The following is a 17,567-nucleotide window of genomic DNA, read 5'->3' as shown; positions in this document are numbered from 1 at the left end:
TGCTGAAGGCCTTCTTCACCACCCTATCCACCTGTGACTCCACTTTCAAGGAGCTATGAACCTGTACTCCTAGATCTCTTTGTTCTATAACTCTCCCCAACACCTTACCATTAACGGAGTAGGTCCTGGCCCGATTCGATCTACCAAAATGCATCACCTCACATTGATCTAAATTAAACTCCATCTGCCATTCATCGGCCCACTGGCCCAATTTATCAAGATCCCGTTGCAATCCTAGATAACCTTCTTCACTGTCCACAATGCCACCAATCTTGGTGTCATCTGCAAACTTACTAACCATGCCTCCTAAATTCTCATCCAAATCATTAATATAAATAACAAATAACAGCGGACCCAGCACCGATCCCTGAGGCACACCGCTGGTCACAGGCCTCCAGTTTGAAAAACAACCCTCCACAACCACCCTCTGTCTTCTGTCGTCAATCCAATTTTGTATCCAATTGGCTACCTCACCTTGGATCCCGTGAGATTTAACTTTATGTAACAACCTACCATGCGGTACCTTGTCAAAGGCTTTGCTAAAGTCCATGTAGACCACGTCTACTGCACAGCCCTCATCTATCTTCTTGGTTACCCCTTCAAAAAACTCAATCAAATTCGTGAGACATGATTTTCCTCTCACAAAACCATGCTGACTGTTCCTAATCAGTCCCTGCCTCTCCAAATGCCTGTAGATCCTGTCTCTCAGAGTACCCTCTAACAACTTACCCACTACAGATGTCAGGCTCACCGGTCTGTAGTTCCCAGGCTTTTCCCTGCCGCCCTTCTTAAGCAAAGGCACAACATTTGCTACCCTCCAATCTTCAGGCACCTCACCTGTAGCTGTCGATGATTCAAATATCTCTGCTAGGGGACCCGCAATTTCCTCCCTAACCTCCCATAACGTCCTGGGATACATTTCATCAGGTCCCGGAGATTTATCTACCTTGATGCGCCTTAAGACTTCCAGCACCTCCCTCTCTGTAATATGTACACTCCTCAAGACATCACTATTTATTTCCCCAAGTTCCCTAACATCCATGCCTTTCTCAACCGTAAATACCGATGTGAAATATTCATTTAGGATCTCACCCATTTCTTGTGGTTCCGCACATAGATGACCTTGTCGATCCTTAAGAGGCCCTACTGTCTCCCTAGTTACTCTTTTGCCCTTTATGTATTTGTTGAAGCTCTTTGGATTCTCCTTTGCCTTATCTGCCAAAGCAATCTCATGTCCCCTTTTTGCCCTCCTGATTTCTCTCTTAACTCTACTCCGGCAATCTCTATTACTCTTCAAGGGATCCACTTGATCCCAGCTGCCTATGCATGTCATATGCCTCCTTCTTCTTTTTGACTAGGGCCTCAATCTCCCGAGTCATCCAAGGTTCCCTACTTCTACCAGCCTTGCCCTTTACTTTATAAGGAATGTGCTTACCCTGAACCCTGCTTAGCACACTTTTGAAAGCCTCCCACTTACCAGACGTCCCTTTGCCTGCCAACAGACTCTCCCAATCAACTTCTGAAAGTTCCTGTCTAATACCATCAAAATTGGCCTTTCCCCAATTTAGAATTTTAACTTTTGGGCCAGACCTATCATTTCTCCATAGCTATCTTAAAACTAATGGAATTATGATCACTGGTCCCAAAGTGATCCCTCACTAACACTTCTGTCACCTGCCCTTCCTTATTTCCCAAGAGGAGGTCAAGTTTTGCCCCCTCTCTAGTCGGGCCATCCACATACTGAATGAGAAATTCCTCCTGAATACACTCAACAAATTTCTCTCCATCCAAGCCCCTAATGCTATGGCTGTCCCAGTCAATGTTGGGAAAGTTAAAGTCCCCTACTATTACCACCCTATTTTTCTTGCAGCTGTCTGTAATCTCCTTACATATTTGCTCCTCAATTTCCCGTTGACTATTTGGGGGTCTGTAGTACAATCCTATCAAAGTGATCTCTCCCTTCTTATTTTTCAGTTCTACCCATATAGACTCAGTGGGCGAACCCTCGGATATATCCCCTCTCACTACTGCCGTGATGTTCTCCCTAATCAAGAATGCAACTCCCCCTCCTCTCTTACCTCCTGCTCTATCTTTCCTATAGCATCTGTACCCTGGAACATTGAGCTGCCAGTCCTGCCCCTCCCATAGCCATGTTTCAGTAATAGCTATAACATCCCAGTCCCATGTACCCATCCATGCCCTGAGTTCATCTGCCTTGCCCATCAGACTTCTTGCATTGAAATAAATGCAGTTTAATCTAGACTTCCCTTGGTCTTTGCCCTGCTTTCTCAGACCATCTGTCCGGTCATGTTTTGTACACTCTCCCTTACTGCCTTTTGTTTCTGTCACCACTTTACTTCCCACTGACTTCCTGCATCGGTTCCCATCCCCCTGACACATTAGTTTAAACCCTCCTCAACAGCACTAGCAAACACTCCCCCTAGGACATTGGTTCCAGTCCTGCCCAGATGCAGACCGTCCAATTTGTACTGGTCCCACCTCCCCCAGAACCGGTTCCAATGGCCCAGGAATTTGAATCCCTCCCTCTTGCACCATCTCTCAAGCCACATATTCATCCTAGCTATCCTGTCATTCCTACTCTGACTAGCCCGTGGCACTGGTAGCAATCCTGAGATTACTACCTTTGAGGTCCTACTTTTAATTTAACTCCTAACTCCCTAAATTCAGCTTGTAGGACCTCATCCCGTTTTTTACCTATATCGTTGGTACCTATATGCACCACGACAACTGGCTGTTCACCCTCCCCCTCCAGAATGTCCTGCAGCCGCTCCGAGACATCCCTGACCCTTGCACCAGGGAGGCAACATACCATCCTGGAGTCTCGGTTGCGTCCGCAGAAACGCCTGTCTATTCCCCTTGCAATCGAGTCCCCTATCACTATAGCTCTGCCACTCTTTTTCCTGCCCTCCTGTGCAGCAGAGCCAGCCACGGTGCCATGAACCTGGCCGCTGTCACCTTCCCCTGGTGAGCCATCTCCCATAACAGTATCCAAAACAGTATACCTGTTTTGGAGGGAGATGACCGCAGGGGACCCCTGTAGGGGGAAACTGTAGAAAAATGGAGGCCCAAAGCCTCCTTGAAAGGTTTAGAGGCCCGACTCGCCTCCTGGGAGTGGGTTAGTTGCCTGCCTCTCATCCCGCTCCGGTGAAAACCAGAAATGGGTGGGTTGGGGGCGAGTCTGAAATTGTTGCAATTTTCAATGCTCCCCCGCCCCCAACCCACCCATTTTTCACTGATAAAATTATGCCCTTGGTGTCTGATTTTCAGTTTAGAAACTTCCTGACAACCCCACACAAAAATCAGGCTGTGTGGTACAAAACCAAACAGGTGGCATCCCATGGCCTTCTACATGCTGCTGGTAGTCTAGTGATTAATAGTGTGAGCAAATAACTTAACTGGAGTCTGCAGCTGTTTAAGCACCCCTCTCCCTCTCCCCCCCCACCCCCCCCCCCACACACCTCAAACATAGACATTACCATTGTAAGTGCCTCTTTAATCTGTCAGCCTCTCCCCACAACTTTCTGACTCAAACAACCAGCTTGTTTTTTTCTTAACGGTTTTAGGCCTTAATTGAGGGGGAGAGCAATGGATTAGGAACGTTTAAAAATAATAGATATATAAATTTGCCAGAATCCTCTGCCAAGTGTTCTGAACAATGTACTGTTGTGCTGTGGAGGAATCCAGTCTTGAACCCTTGCATTTTTTCACTGGGGGAGGGGAAGAGGAAATGCCATTGTTTTTGATTTGTGCAGTGCATCCTGGGAAGGATGCCATGTGTGTTTTGTGGCAGTTCTGGAACTTTCCACTGAATTTTGCCTTGGAAACGAAACAGTTGCCAGAATCCTGTCGAAAGTTTTTTTTAGAACAGCTATAAGGCACAAGTCAGCCTAAGTATTGTCAATTCTTTTCAAAGTGCATCATATTTGTTCTGTGAATAAAGTCTTTCTAGGTTTTGTTTTTGTAGGTATTTTGGGGGTGAAAATTGGTCTTTGGCGGCAGTGCAGAACGGGCAATAGCGAATCAGCTGTCAGTTTTACACCCCGCCTGTTTTACACCCCGCCCATTTTCTAAGAAAATCTCTCTCTCCCGTTTTGGGTTACTGCTCAAGATGGATGTCATCCCTTTTTTGTTCTATTACCGTAGTTTTCTCTCTTTATTCGCCCCTCCCAGGTCACAGAATGTTAAAGTTAGCTGGGTATTCTGGCTTTCTTCTTTATTTACCTTTGAGGGCATGGGGGTGAAGAGAAGCTTTATAGAACCTTTCCTTGGGAGATTACACTGGTTGAGTAGAGTCTCTGGAAGGAATGGGCTTGAAGGGCTGAATGGCCTTTTCTCATTCCACGAGTTCTTATGTTCGCAGACCTTTGTAGCCACGAAATTGGAGTACAGAGGACTGTTCCAGTGTCATCAGTGTGAGCTCACTGCTTTGCTTGTGTCTTGATTTTTGTTCCCCCCCTCTCATCCTGTGAGGCCTGACTGAGGTCGGGAACTCACTGGACTGGTACCATATTGTAACTGTGGTATTGTCGACCAGGAAAGTTCACTCAGCAATAGACAAACCATCAAGACTGGGAACATCGAGGCTGCCAGTTTTGTGGGACAGTGTTAATATTTATAACGTGTTTGATTTTTGTTTGCAAAAACAAATAATATTGTGTTGTGGATGTTATCATTAGTGTACGAGGTGATATGTCACTTGAACAAAATGAATTAGTGATTTATTTATTTTGACTATCAGCTGACTGCTGTTATATCCAATACTGGGGTGAGATTTCCACTAATCATTTGTGTTTAGCAACATTATAAGTGCCTTTGTGAAAATTTCCTCCTTTAAAACTAAAGAATGTGTTTACAATGAGAAATATTGAAGCGAGAGGGAATCTTACCACAGTGTATGTAAGGGTAGGTTTTATGAATTAGCGCTCCAAGGTAGAGCTTTGTTTACTGGGAATTCAAATTATTGGATGGCAAATTGTGTGAGGCGCGCTGGCCTGCACATATTATGTGTTCTCCATGCGCAACACTCCATGCTGGGAGTACTAATTTGTAAAATCTTCCCCATGTGTTGCGAGCATTTTGTGGTTGGGGAGGGGCGGAGCCCGGGACAGCAGAGGCCAGACTTTTCATGTGGAGTCCTGAGGAGCCTAATCCGTCAACAAAACCAGCGCCGTTAAAATGGGGAATTGGCGGGAAATGGAGCCGTTTCATTTTAACTGCTTCCCCGCTCCTTTCCGGCCAATTGGGAAGACCTAAAATCACATCTTAGGTGTTTGTGATGGTTAGTCACAAGATACACATTGCATTAACACTGAGATACTCTGGGGAGAGCTTTAAACAAAGTCACTCTGCAGACATCCCTGGACTGATTTATTGATCAGTTTATTTACACACTGACAATGCGTTCTCTCTTCACAGATCAACTTCCAGGATCTTGAGCGTGCAGACTGGTTAAACAAGGTAGGAACTGCTTCTTTAATTACTTTTCTTTTGTGAGGAGCCTCTTCTGCCTCTGCAGATGGTGCAATGGAGGGTTGTTCCTGCAGGGAGGCTGCACAAGGTGAAATCACATCCCGTGACGTCACTGACTACAACTCACGTCTACAGCAGATATGGGCAAATGTGATGAGTTCAGCTGAGAAAGACCTGCAATTTAATCAGTTTTCATTTTCAATTTTTATTACATGAATTACTTTTATTTGTTTAGTTTTTTCTTTAAATATTGCCTTTTTCCCCTTGATATCTCCCAGCGTTACATCCAGTCAACACTTGCAAATCCCGTGATTTCCATGAATATTTTGAATGCTCACAATCCACAAGCCGAATTTAAGTGGCGCGTTCGACTTTCCTGTTTGAATCAGGAGCATCGAACGAAGCTCTTGTGAATTACGGGTGTTGACAGTGTGGCGCATCCTTTTCCTCGAAAAGACGTCAGTTTGAAGACCCACTTGCAGGCATCTGACTGGTCTCTAGGAGGTGCAGGGAACAGCTTGGGGCAGCTCGCCCTCTGATTCTTGTTCCTCTCCACTTGATGCCTCCATAGCGACATGACTGAGATTGTAAAGCTTATCGTGTGGGCAAGTAGTAGGCACGGACCCACGTCCTACCACTCTGGCACCGTGTGTGGAGTTCCAAAGTGCTGTGCACCATGCTGCCCTACATTTATAATAATTTCAAGATTATTGAAACTCATTTAAAAAAAAAATCACAGGTCTCTAGTTTCTTTCCTCTTTCCAATTTCCCCCCTCCTCTCCTGGAAGTCCTGCCCATTGTAGGGGCACAGTTCGATGGGTGCCAGCCATTCTCTGGAACCTCTCCCAAATGAGCATTCTTCACGTGTGAGCCTAGACACTAAATGTTGGCAGGCAATTCAACCATGGAGGGGGGGGCATCATAGCTGAGCCCAATTCCATCCTCACTCAATATCCACACACACACATGTTGTCCAATAGGAGTTAGTGGATAGTGATCAGGAACAGGAACCCTGGTCAATTTTTTCCTTCCTCCCTAAGCCTAGGATGCTGAGGCCAATTGTAGCACTCCAACTGCTGAGATCAGCTAACTGGGTTCAACTTGGGTCCCTGAGGTCTGTGTGGCTCTGTACCACACTAGGTGGTGCCTTTACCCACTCAGCCATAAGAGGAGCTGGATTATGTCACTTAATTGAAGGATAACCGAAGATCTTTCAGTTTTTAGTCAGGCTGTGCCCTGGAGCAGGGGCTGAATGTGCAGAAATAGGAAAGGATTCTTATAAATAAGTAATTGTATCCATACACGTGACATGTCCTCTGAATAAATGATCAGGGCAAAGTATGACAGAGCCTTCTAAAAGGATTAGAGGTTTTTAAACTGATCAATAGAGCAATGAGAAACTAAAAGCCAACTTTAAGCCAACTTCAGAATTAGGAGATTGTTCTGTTTATATTTTTCTCTTGTTCAGTAATTAGGATAAGTAAATACTCTAGTTCACAGTGTGACCTTAGTTTGAGTGCAGTGCAGAACAAATGCTTTATTTGTACGGAGGGATTTATTTGTGTTTTGAACAGATGGCTCCATACACTCCCTTCCATCTGGGAGGCTGGGGCTGTCCAGGCAACGGATGCCTGTAAAGACCGTGCGTCACGGCTACTCTGCGCACAGCTAATGACCACTTCCACAGGAGTGAAAAGGCAGCTCTTGGTTTGTGTTGAATTTTTACACTAGTTATTTTCCTCAGACTCAATGCCACAACCCACTCATGTGAGCAAGTTCTTACTCCCTACTAACTGGAGTGTGCTGTTACCCACCTAATATGTAGGCGAGAGCAGGGGCTGATCAGCGTACCCTTGTTACTATATCACTGTCCGTGTGAGCTCACTTTATCTCCTTCACTTCAGTAGGCAGAAGACAAAACAGTCTATCAGACTGTGGCATAGGCTACAAAATAGCAGACAGGTTATTGAACAGTAAGCAGGTAAATGAACAGTATTGAATGATACAGTAATTACAAACTTTACTATTCTCCTCAGAACATCAAAAATAAAGGTGCTCCACCTGTGCTAACACACAACGTAAGACTGACTCTTGTTACATAGCTGTCTGGTACCATGGAGTCTCTGACCTGTCTAATCGCTATCAGCTTCAGAATGTCTGCCTCAGATAAATCATTCAAAATCCTTTTGAAGGTACACTGAAGCAAAGGACATTAAAAATATATCTCTCACAACTACATTAAGTGGCCAGCCATTCATCAGATACAAAACAGTGAATGCTGGCACAAATACAGCTGCCAAGCCTAAGTCTTAAGCCCTGCTTTTAACCTGTCAATGGAGGGTAAAATCACATGGGATGTAAAATGGACATCTGACCCAAACTTGCTTTGTTCCCACCAGGTAGGTTAGGTTGAAATCAGGGCTTTAATTCCTGGATATGCAACTTGGGTTAGCCCTGATTAAGTTGCTCAGGAATTTTCTGACCAGCTGAATAAGAAGTGGAGTCTTCAATGCTGCAGCAGTACAAGGAAGCTCTGGGGAGTCTTCAAGGCTCTGGGGCTCATCGATGCAAACAGATTACTCTTCCACAGATGGGAGAAGCATGTTACCTGGGCCATGGTGGCAGAGGTTACAGGTACGTCCCTGAGATTGCTCACACAGCGAGTGACCGATCTAGGCCTGGGAAGAGGCTGACCAGATGTTTGTTTTTTCCTCGGGGAGAGAAGTAAATTTGGAGGGTGAGTTTCCATGAGACTGCTCTCACATATAGACTAGCAACCAGTTACTGAGCAGCTTGAAGTCCTAAAGGAAGATTGTTTGACTGTCCTGTCACCTAGGGAAGATGCATGGGATAAGTTCAAAGAAGGCGGCAAACAATAACTTACAAAAAAAAATTGTGTTGCCTGGAACTAGATGGGATTGTTAGATCGAAGAGTAAATTCACAAATGTAACAACCTAACAGAGAGACTTTTTATCGGTAGGTTCTGCAGCAAGCATGGCCATTTGTTGGCCAGTACCTGGAGAAGCTGTTGGTGAACTCCATCGCTCCTATTATCCGGACTTCAAACAACCATCTGCAAACATTCGCCTTCACAAAAGTCAGCTTTGGAGTGAAGGTAATTTAATACCAGTGCAATTGAAATGGTGTTCCTCTAACTAGCATTAATTCCCACGTAGCTTGTGTCTGTGGGTTTCTTCGGTGTTTGATAGTGAACCCCACGGGTACGTTGAGTTGTCACCCTTTTTGCTGCATCTTCCCCCAATTTTCTCCTCCTGTGAAGGCGCTGACAGACGTTGCAGTGCAGTTCCATGCGCAACCTCGTGTACCTTGCTCAAGTGACAGTTCTTCTTGTCTGAGCCTTGACTGTGAGTATCAGCAGATTATTTGATTGTAGAGTGCATCACACCTGAGTCCAATCCTGTCCTCGTTTGATAACCATACATGTTTGCCCTTCCAATCTTGGGTCATGCATGGAGAGAACATTTTGAGCTGTCTAATACTGGGGTGAAGTACTGGCGGTAAAAGGTACCCAGTCTGACGTTCCCCAGTAAAGCACACACAGGACGCGTGTGCCTCTACAACCTTCCCCCATTATTGACTAGAATAAAAATCTACTGAGGTTCCAGTAGAATGCAGCCTCCATTATTAATGTATGCGTAGATTTCCAGATACCCATCGGGATGATCCAGTCAATGATGGATGTGCCAAATAGAAACACAAACCTTTACTGGAGTGACTGATTTCTATCGGAAAGAAATGTCATACTGGGATATGTCCCAGGGAACCATTTACACAGCAGAGGGCTCACCTTGGTGGGTCACGGGCGCTGACCACCCTCCAATACCTTATCCAAGTGGCCGTTGCTCTGTTGCAAATCTAGGCGGTAAGTATCGGCAAGTTCTTTTGACCACAGGGACCATGACAGCTGAGCCTGATCCTGTCTTCACCCGATATTTATGCACGTACACTTTTCAGAAAGGGTCACTGGATCACAGTCCGGAGGAGGAACCCTGGTCAATTTCCCCCTCTCTCTCGCAGGGCGTTGAGGTCAATTGTTAACACTCTGACCCCTGTCCCGGTAGAGACAGCTAACTCAGCGCTGACCATGGAATGAATCTGGGGCCTTCAGCTGTTCGCTTGCTAAATTTGCTGAGCCATCAAGGGAGCTTTTACTGTAAGCAGCAGAAGCCTGTTTACTGCAGACGAAACTGGTTGAAATAGGTTCCGAATATAGAAAGGTTAGTTGTTAAGATGTATGTAGCTGACTGGCGAACTGATCATGCCTCTGAAATGTTCTTTGAGGAAGTAACGGGCAGGGTGGATAAAGGGGAACCAATGGATGCAGTATATTTGGATTTCCAAAAGGCATTCGATAAGGTGCCACATAAAAGATTACTGCAGAAGATAAGAGCTCATGGTGTTGGGGGTAATATACTGGCATGGATAGAGGATTGGCTAACTAACAGAAAACAAAGAGTCAGGATAAAAGGGTCATTTTCAAAATGGCAATCTGTAACTAGTGGGGTGCCGCAGGGCTCAGTGCTGGGGCCTCAACTATTTACAATATATATCAATGACTTGGATGAAGGAACAGTGTCTTGTGGCCAAATTTGCTGATGATACAAAGATAGGTGGAAAAGCAAGTTGCGATGAGGACACAAAGTGTCTGCAAAGGGATATTGACAGGTTAAGTGGGCAAAAATTTGGTAGATGGAATATAATGTGGGAAAATGTGAAGTCATCCACTTTGGGAGGAAAAATAAAAAAGCAAAATATTATTTGAATGGAGAAATACTACAAAATGCTGCAGTACAGAGGTAGTCATGATGTGGAGATGCCGGTGATGGACTGGGGTTGACAATTGTAAACAATTTTACAACACCAAGTTATAGTCCAGCAATTTTATTTTAAATTCACAAGCTTTCGGAGGCTTCCTCCTTCGTCAGGTAAATGTTCAGGAGCTCCTTGAAGCCTACGCATTTATACATCACAGAACAATACATGGTGTTTACAGACTGCCCCTGCAACTGCCCGTTGCCAAGGCAATCACCGTGTTCAGACAGAGAGGTGTCACCTGCAGAACCCCCGAATACACATTCAACAAAAAAACAAACAGGAAAAAAAACAGAGAGAGGCAGAAACATCCGGAAGGCAGAGAAAGCCAGCAAATGACCCATTATATTAAAAACAGATAACATTTGTTCGCTGGTGGGGTAACGTGTAGCGTGACATGAACCCAAGATCCCGGTTGAGGCCGTCCTCATGGGTGCGGAACTTGGCTATCAATTTCTGCTCGACGATTTTGCGTTGTCGTGTGTCTCGAAGGCCGCCTTGGAGTATGCTTACCCGAAGGTCGGTGGATGAATGTCCATGACTGCTGAAGTGTTCCCCGACTGGGAGGGAACCCTCCTGTTTGGCGATTGTTGCGCGGTGTCCGTTCATCCGTTGTCGCAGCGTCTGCATGGTCTCGCCAATGTACCATGCTCTGGGGCATCCTTTCCTGCAACGTATGAGGTAGACAACGTTGGTCGAGCAGAAATTGATAGCCAAGTTCCGCACCCATGAGGACGGCCTCAACCGGGATCTTGGGTTCATGTCACGCTACACGTTACCCCACCAGCGAACAAATGTTATCTGTTTTTAATATAATGGGTCATTTGCTGGCTTTCTCTGCCTTCCGGATGTTTCTGCCTCTCTCTGTTTTTTTTTCCTGTTTGTTTTTTTGTTGAATGTGTATTCGGGGGTTCTGCAGGTGACACCTCTCTGTCTGAACACGGTGATTGCCTTGGCAACGGGCAGTTGCAGGGGTAGTCTGTAAACACCATGTATTGTTCTGTGATGTATAAATGCGTAGGCTTCAAGGAGCTCCTGAACATTTACCTGACGAAGGAGGAAGCCTCCGAAAGCTTGTGAATTTAAAATAAAATTGCTGGACTATAACTTGGTGTTGTAAAATTGTTTACAGCAGTACAGAGGGATCTGGGTGTCCTCGTACATGAAATACAAAAAGTCAACCTACAGGTGCAGCAAGTAATCCGGAAAGCAAACGGAATATTGGCCTTTATTTCTAGGGGGATGGAGTATAAAAGCAGGGAAGTCATGCTACAACTGTACAGGGTGCTGGTGAGACCACACCTGGAGTACTGCATACAATTCTGGTGCCCTTATTTAAGGAAGGACATACTTGCATTGGAGGCAGTTCAGAGAAGGCTCACTAGGTTGATTCCGGGTATGGAAGGGTTGTCTTATGAGGAAAGATTGAACAGGTTGGGTCTATACTCATTGGAGTTTAGAAGAATGAGAGGAGACCTTATTGAAACATACAAGATTCTGAGGGGACTCGATAGGGTAGATGATGAGAGGATGTTACCCCTCATGGGGGAATCTAAAACTAGGGGGCATAGTCTTAGAATAAGGGGTCGCCCGTTTAAGACGGAAATGAGGAGGAATTTCTTCTCCCAGAGGGTCGTGAATCTTTGGAATTCTTTACCCTAAAAAGCTGTGGATGCTGAGTCATTGAATACATTCAAGGCTGAGTTAAACAAATTTTTGATCAGCAAAGGAGTCAAAGGATATGGGGAAAGGGCGGGTAAGTGGAGTTGAGGTAAAAATCAGATCAGCCATGATCTCATTAAATGGCGGAGCAGGCTCGAGGGGCCGAATGGCCTACTCCTGCTCCTATCTCTTATGGTCTTATGATCTTATGTCTTTCAGCCTCTGAAGGTACATGGAGTACAGGTGCATACAGGTACAGACAAACACCAGGTCACACTTGACCTCCATATCAGGTAACTGACTCACTGTTCAATTCCTCTTGCCTGCTTAAGTGCCACAGGCAAAGCTCCTTGCATGTAGAAGTATGTGCTGGCTGTCATATTTATAATTTATTTGCCTATTCCTGCTTGATATACTAATCCAGGGCACCGCTCAGTCCCTATGATGCTGGTACTTTGTTTTTCTATTCCTTCTCGAATACTTTCTGAAAAACTGGGATGTATCAGTGAAATGCGTTACCCCATTTTTAAAAGCCACTCCCAGAGGCTTCTGTCAATGCTGCTTGGGGAGGCAAAAGGACAGTCAGGGGAAACTCACCTGTCCAACCTTCTCCTTCTCTCTCACATCCTATGTTCTTAGACCAGGGGTTCACTGTGTGGGGAAGTGAGGGCCTAACCCATGTTTTGCTCCTGTGTACTCCCATTCACCAGCAAGCTGCCCCTCAGCTATGCGGTGGGCTCACTTGGTGCAGTGGGCAGTAAATGAAAGGGTATATGGCATCACTTCACTGAGACTGCAGTGTTATCAGTTTTTAAATCTAGAAGAATATAGGAAAATATATGCAACACGATAATTTATAATATATCTATAACTCCATATGCAGGAAACTGCCGATCTGCGAGTACTTAGAGATTTGAATTTATCTGTGAGCCTCACATATGTGACCTGCATTAATTTTGGTCCGTTTTCATTTCCCAAAGTCATTACTTCATTGCCTCTCAAATTACTTTATGACAAGTGCGTCACCAGGATTCTGCTTGATTAATAGTTGCATAATGTAGTAGCTGCATCACCATTGACTGAACGTTACCATTAAATGTAAGTGTGGAGCATAAACATATAGACTAGTTGGGCCGAATGACCTGTTTCTGTGCTGTAACTTTTATGTAATTCTATGTACAAATGGTGAGGCAGATGCTGCATGCTTGTGAGGAGAATGGCAATGAACTGAATAGCAAATGGTGAAGGAAGATGGATGATGGATGTAGGAGATGTAAAGACCATGTTAAAGCTACAACTCACTCAGTACTATTTATAATGTTTTGTTTTTTGTTCTGGTAAGTGTGTTATGAACTTGCTATGTGATTGTCCAGATTTTTAAAAAAGGAGGCTAATCACCATGCTGAGCAGGAAATGACAGCAAGGCTCAACACTGTGTACAGGATCTGCAGATCCCAGGAACAGATGCAGGCGAACATGGCACTCTAAGGAATCTGGCAAGATAAGACTACTCAACAGTACCATGTATCAGGCACGGCCCAAGTGTGCATGCCACAAAATGTTACCTGTGAACCTGCTCCATATTTACTGCCCAGGCCAAGCCCTTATGCAACCGTACAGCTCTTTCCTAGTATCTCATGCATCCCCATATATCAACAAGAAACATATTCAAGCTGCAACTAACAACTGAAAGTTTGGCCAACTCTCATCTTCACACATCCAACCATTGTAACACGACCTACCTTTATGATGCATGGTCACTTACTAAAGCCAGGCAAGGTTGTGGGTTGATCACATGTCTGTCACTGTGTATGTGATCCTTCAGCTCACAACATCTCCAGAATCCTTCTCTACTTGTACATAATACAAGGGATCAGGAATCACAAGCCAACTCCCTTGGAGGAGGCCACCCTGGGATCCTTGCATTTAACAGTATATAGGGATTTGGGGGAAGGTGAAGCTGCAGGCCTCCCCCAAAAAGACAGCACCTCACAGCACCTTGCGTCCCTCTCATCAACTTGTGCAAGCATAGCTTGAGGAGGTAGCGCCGGGTGGGTCACAGTGCAAGCTGTGGAGGAACAGGAACCTGCTGGTCGAGTGGCCACATTGCTGCCATCATTTTCTCAAATGCAACAGTGTGGTGAAATTGGGCAGCCATGTTAGGCTCCTAGTTGATGGGAAAGAAGGTGAAAGTGCTGGCCAGGGCATCAGTCACCTGTTTGATACATGTGTAGTCAGCATATTAGCTGATGCAGCAGTGCTAGCCTGGAATAAGCCAAAAACAGAGATGTTGAGGGTGGTGGTGACCTTACCTCCCACTCACAATGCCTTGCCTGTGTTGCAGATTGGCTGCGGGTTCCCGTGCAGCAGATGGCAAAGCTCTGCAACTGGTTGCCTGCAGAGGCAGTTATGCTTGGTGGGTGTGCTAAGATCTGCAGATATGGTTGGTGACGTAACAGTAGGTGCAACCCGTGTGGCTCGGGATCCTACTGATCTCCCTGGCATGCCTTCTTTCATCTTGTTTCACTTCAACCATGAAATACTGTAATTGGGGTGCATCGAAAGCAATCCCCATCATTAACTTCACCCTCACTTGCCATATACAAGGCTCTGCAGCTTGCACCTGGTAGCTCCCTGACCTCCTGTGACAGTTGGTATTGGAAGAATTCCTTTTCATGCCCTCTCGTGTTTTTCCAGTGACTTGGAGGGCAATAACAGACTCATTTTTTCAGGACATTGAAGAATAAACATAGCGGAATGAGTGAATATAAATAGCGGCCCTAAAAATGATGCAAAAAATATATACACTAATAAAAATTTCAGAAATTTTGAAAAAACCTTTCATCAGAAAGCCAGCACCAAAAAGGTAGAGTAAAACACTGCAACAACAAAAACATCCAAAGCCTGTTCCCCTTTTAAGAGATCCATGGCAAATGGAGCTTCCCTTGCTCCCATTCAAAATAGGCTTTGAAGACAAAAAAGCAGAATCCCAGTGCAAAAACCAGGAAATTGCACCAGGTATTCATTTAAATATTTTAACACGCATTCTGGGGCTTTAATGAGGCTCTGGGACAAGAACTGCAAGGATACTAGCAACTGATGCAAAATCGTGGGCAGAAGAAATTGGACACAAAACATGCAGAAGGCCAGATCGCCCAATTGCCTGCTGCCTCCTGCACTTGATTTACGTCTGTACAACTTGTACAGTTGAGCGCAAAATCTGCCCCATCTCTGAAATGCAGCATTTGCACTTCTGAATAATGGCTGGAAGAAGCAACATGGGCAAAATGTCCCCTTCGGTGATGGAGCCCTGGATGTCCTGGTGCAGAAGGTGCAACAAAAGAGGGCAGAGGGCCACCCTCCTGCAAATGCAGTAGTTCAGGCTGCCTGGAAGGATTTGGCAGAGCAGGTTAACAGGATGTTTCAGATCTACTGGACCTTGGAGCAAACGTACATGAAGTTTTCATGCAGCCGCAGTAGTGCCAAGGTAAGTGAACTCTCCTTTCTACACCTGCTGCTTCATTCTCTGTGGAAGGTATAGCACCCAGAATTTTCTGCTCCCCTGGCCCCTCACAGATACAGGAGGTGGGCAATATGTCTCCCTTTCTGCAGCAGACTTGTATGCAATACAAGATGCAGGGCATATTTGCATTGGGGGAGCCCTAACACCATTCGCTATCCTCCTGGGCCTGCCTTCGGACATGAGTTGTTGCAGGAGCACAAGGCATTAGGTTCATTAATGTCCATGAACAGCATGCAGCAGTTGAGATAGTGCAGCAGAGCACCTTGGATATCACTGCAGTGCTGTTGGAGGGATTTACTCAAATGCAGAGTACCAAGGAGCAAGTGGCATCTTCACAGCCTTCTGCAGGGGACCCCCAACCAGTGAGGGACCAAGGACAGCACTGTGTTCTCTCAGGAATGTTGTAACTCAAACCATGGAGATCTTCAGCATCCAGTTGTAGGAGCTGCTGTCTTTCAAATAGGATATTGTTTGGAAAGATGGCCGGCTTAAACAGCATTCAAGACACCCAACAGACTGTCCTCATGTAGCTTGCCGGGCGTCCACTTGCAGTGCCCATCACCAGTGGCATGGTTGCAGAAGGAGCCGGTGAGGTGGCTTCCTCTCAAAGTGTCTCACGTTCTCCCAGTCCAGCCAGACCCCATGAAGGATTAAACACGTGTACGAGAATGGACAGGCCCTGGCAGCCACTGCATTGTCGTACCTAGCTCCAGCTGTTGCAAGGACATCCAGTGGATCAGGGCCACGTCTATCCCAGGAGGCTCGCACTTCCCCTTGCCACCGCAGTAGCTCCTCCCACTTGGGGAATACCTTCTCACACTTCAAGGTTAAGATGTGGAGCTAGCCCACCATACACAGTCACCAAGGAGAAGTACGGGTGTCAGAAATAGTTCACTTCAGCTTTGTACAGTCACTGAAGTAAATTCTGAAGCTTTATTTTGGTGTCTCAGTGCTGTTTGGGGTTGAAAGCTGTGAGGGCGGGGAACGATGGGCAACCTGCCAAATCAGCTTGGCAACAGAGAATGCAATGTTTGTGTGGCTGCAACTGTGTGAAATCTCAATTTGGTGAAAGATGGTAGGTGGGAGTAAGTGTTGTTTTCAAGAAGTAGTTCTGTATGACATAGTTTTGGGCCACTCTCCCTGCCTGAACATCGTGACCCTCCATCTCTGCCTCCTCCTCTCCTCCCCCTCTTCCTGTGGCCCTTAATCAGACTACTTCATCCCTCTCTCAATTGCAAAATTATGCCTATGCAGCAGGCAGTAATAATTTTGCGGACCTTGGATGGACTGTACAGCACTCCGCCCAACAGAATTGTTGCTTCAGCATCCCAGTGGTGTGCACAACAGTGATATGGGCCTCGTCTTAGGTGCTTCTGTGTGGGGGGTTTCCAACTGGGGTCAGGAATGAGTGCAAAGGATAGCCCTGGTCTCTTGAGAGCCATCTGGTCATTCTCTTAGCAACTTCAAACAATGCAGGTGCTGTGGATTGCTGCAGAATAAAAGCATTGTGAGTGCTGCCTGGGCAACTGCCAATAACATGCGGGGTGGCATGGTTGCAGTGGGAAGCCACCTGCACGTTAATGGAGTGGTATCCCTTCCTCTTTATGTTGGCACTGGAGTTATTGTGAGGAGACCTAATGGCCATATGGGTTCCATCTATAACATCCCAGGCTCTTATGAAGCCTCCCAGATGGTAAAGTCATGTGCCCTCTCCAGTTTGTATCTATTTTCCACTGGAAAAGTGATAACAGTGTTTCCCTGGGCAAGCATGGCATTTTTTGTGCAGGAATGAACTGCAGGCTGACCCATCTCGTAGATGCCCATCCACAGTGGCCTTGAAAGATTCTGTGGCATAGAAGCTTAATACAGTGGTGATCCTGGCAGCAACAGCTGTGTAATCATCTGCTGCAGCCTAATGTACAGACCTCGCCTGTAAATCAGGCTGTAACAGATGGCACAGCTCGGTCACTGCGTCTGCAGTGAAGCAGAGGTGGTGAATATGGTTCTCATCTGACATGCCCAGGTAGGAGTGGTGGGAACACAAGTGCCTCTGAGGTG

At 45.8% G+C, this 17,567-nt stretch overlaps 1 protein-coding gene across 2 annotated transcripts in view; it reads left to right on the top strand.

The window, feature by feature from the left end:
* The window catches only part of esyt1a (extended synaptotagmin-like protein 1a), a 124,145-nt gene that overhangs the window by 49,336 nt on the left and 57,242 nt on the right, over positions 1–17,567 (top strand). The window contains exons 2-4 of one of the 2 annotated variants that reach the window (XM_067976547.1): positions 5,437–5,478; positions 8,472–8,606; positions 12,206–12,279. In XM_067976547.1, coding sequence (XP_067832648.1) covers positions 5,437–5,478; positions 8,472–8,606; positions 12,206–12,279 — 251 coding nt within the window. Of the gene's footprint in view, positions 1–5,436; positions 5,479–8,471; positions 8,607–12,205; positions 12,280–17,567 lie in introns of those variants that run through there. The other variant, XM_067976548.1, reaches the window with a different exon arrangement.

The sequence above is a fragment of the Heptranchias perlo genome, chromosome X (assembly GCF_035084215.1).
Source record: "Heptranchias perlo isolate sHepPer1 chromosome X, sHepPer1.hap1, whole genome shotgun sequence".
NCBI classification, from domain to species: Eukaryota; Metazoa; Chordata; class Chondrichthyes; order Hexanchiformes; family Hexanchidae; genus Heptranchias; species Heptranchias perlo.
This window is presented reverse-complemented; position numbering and strand designations above follow the sequence as displayed.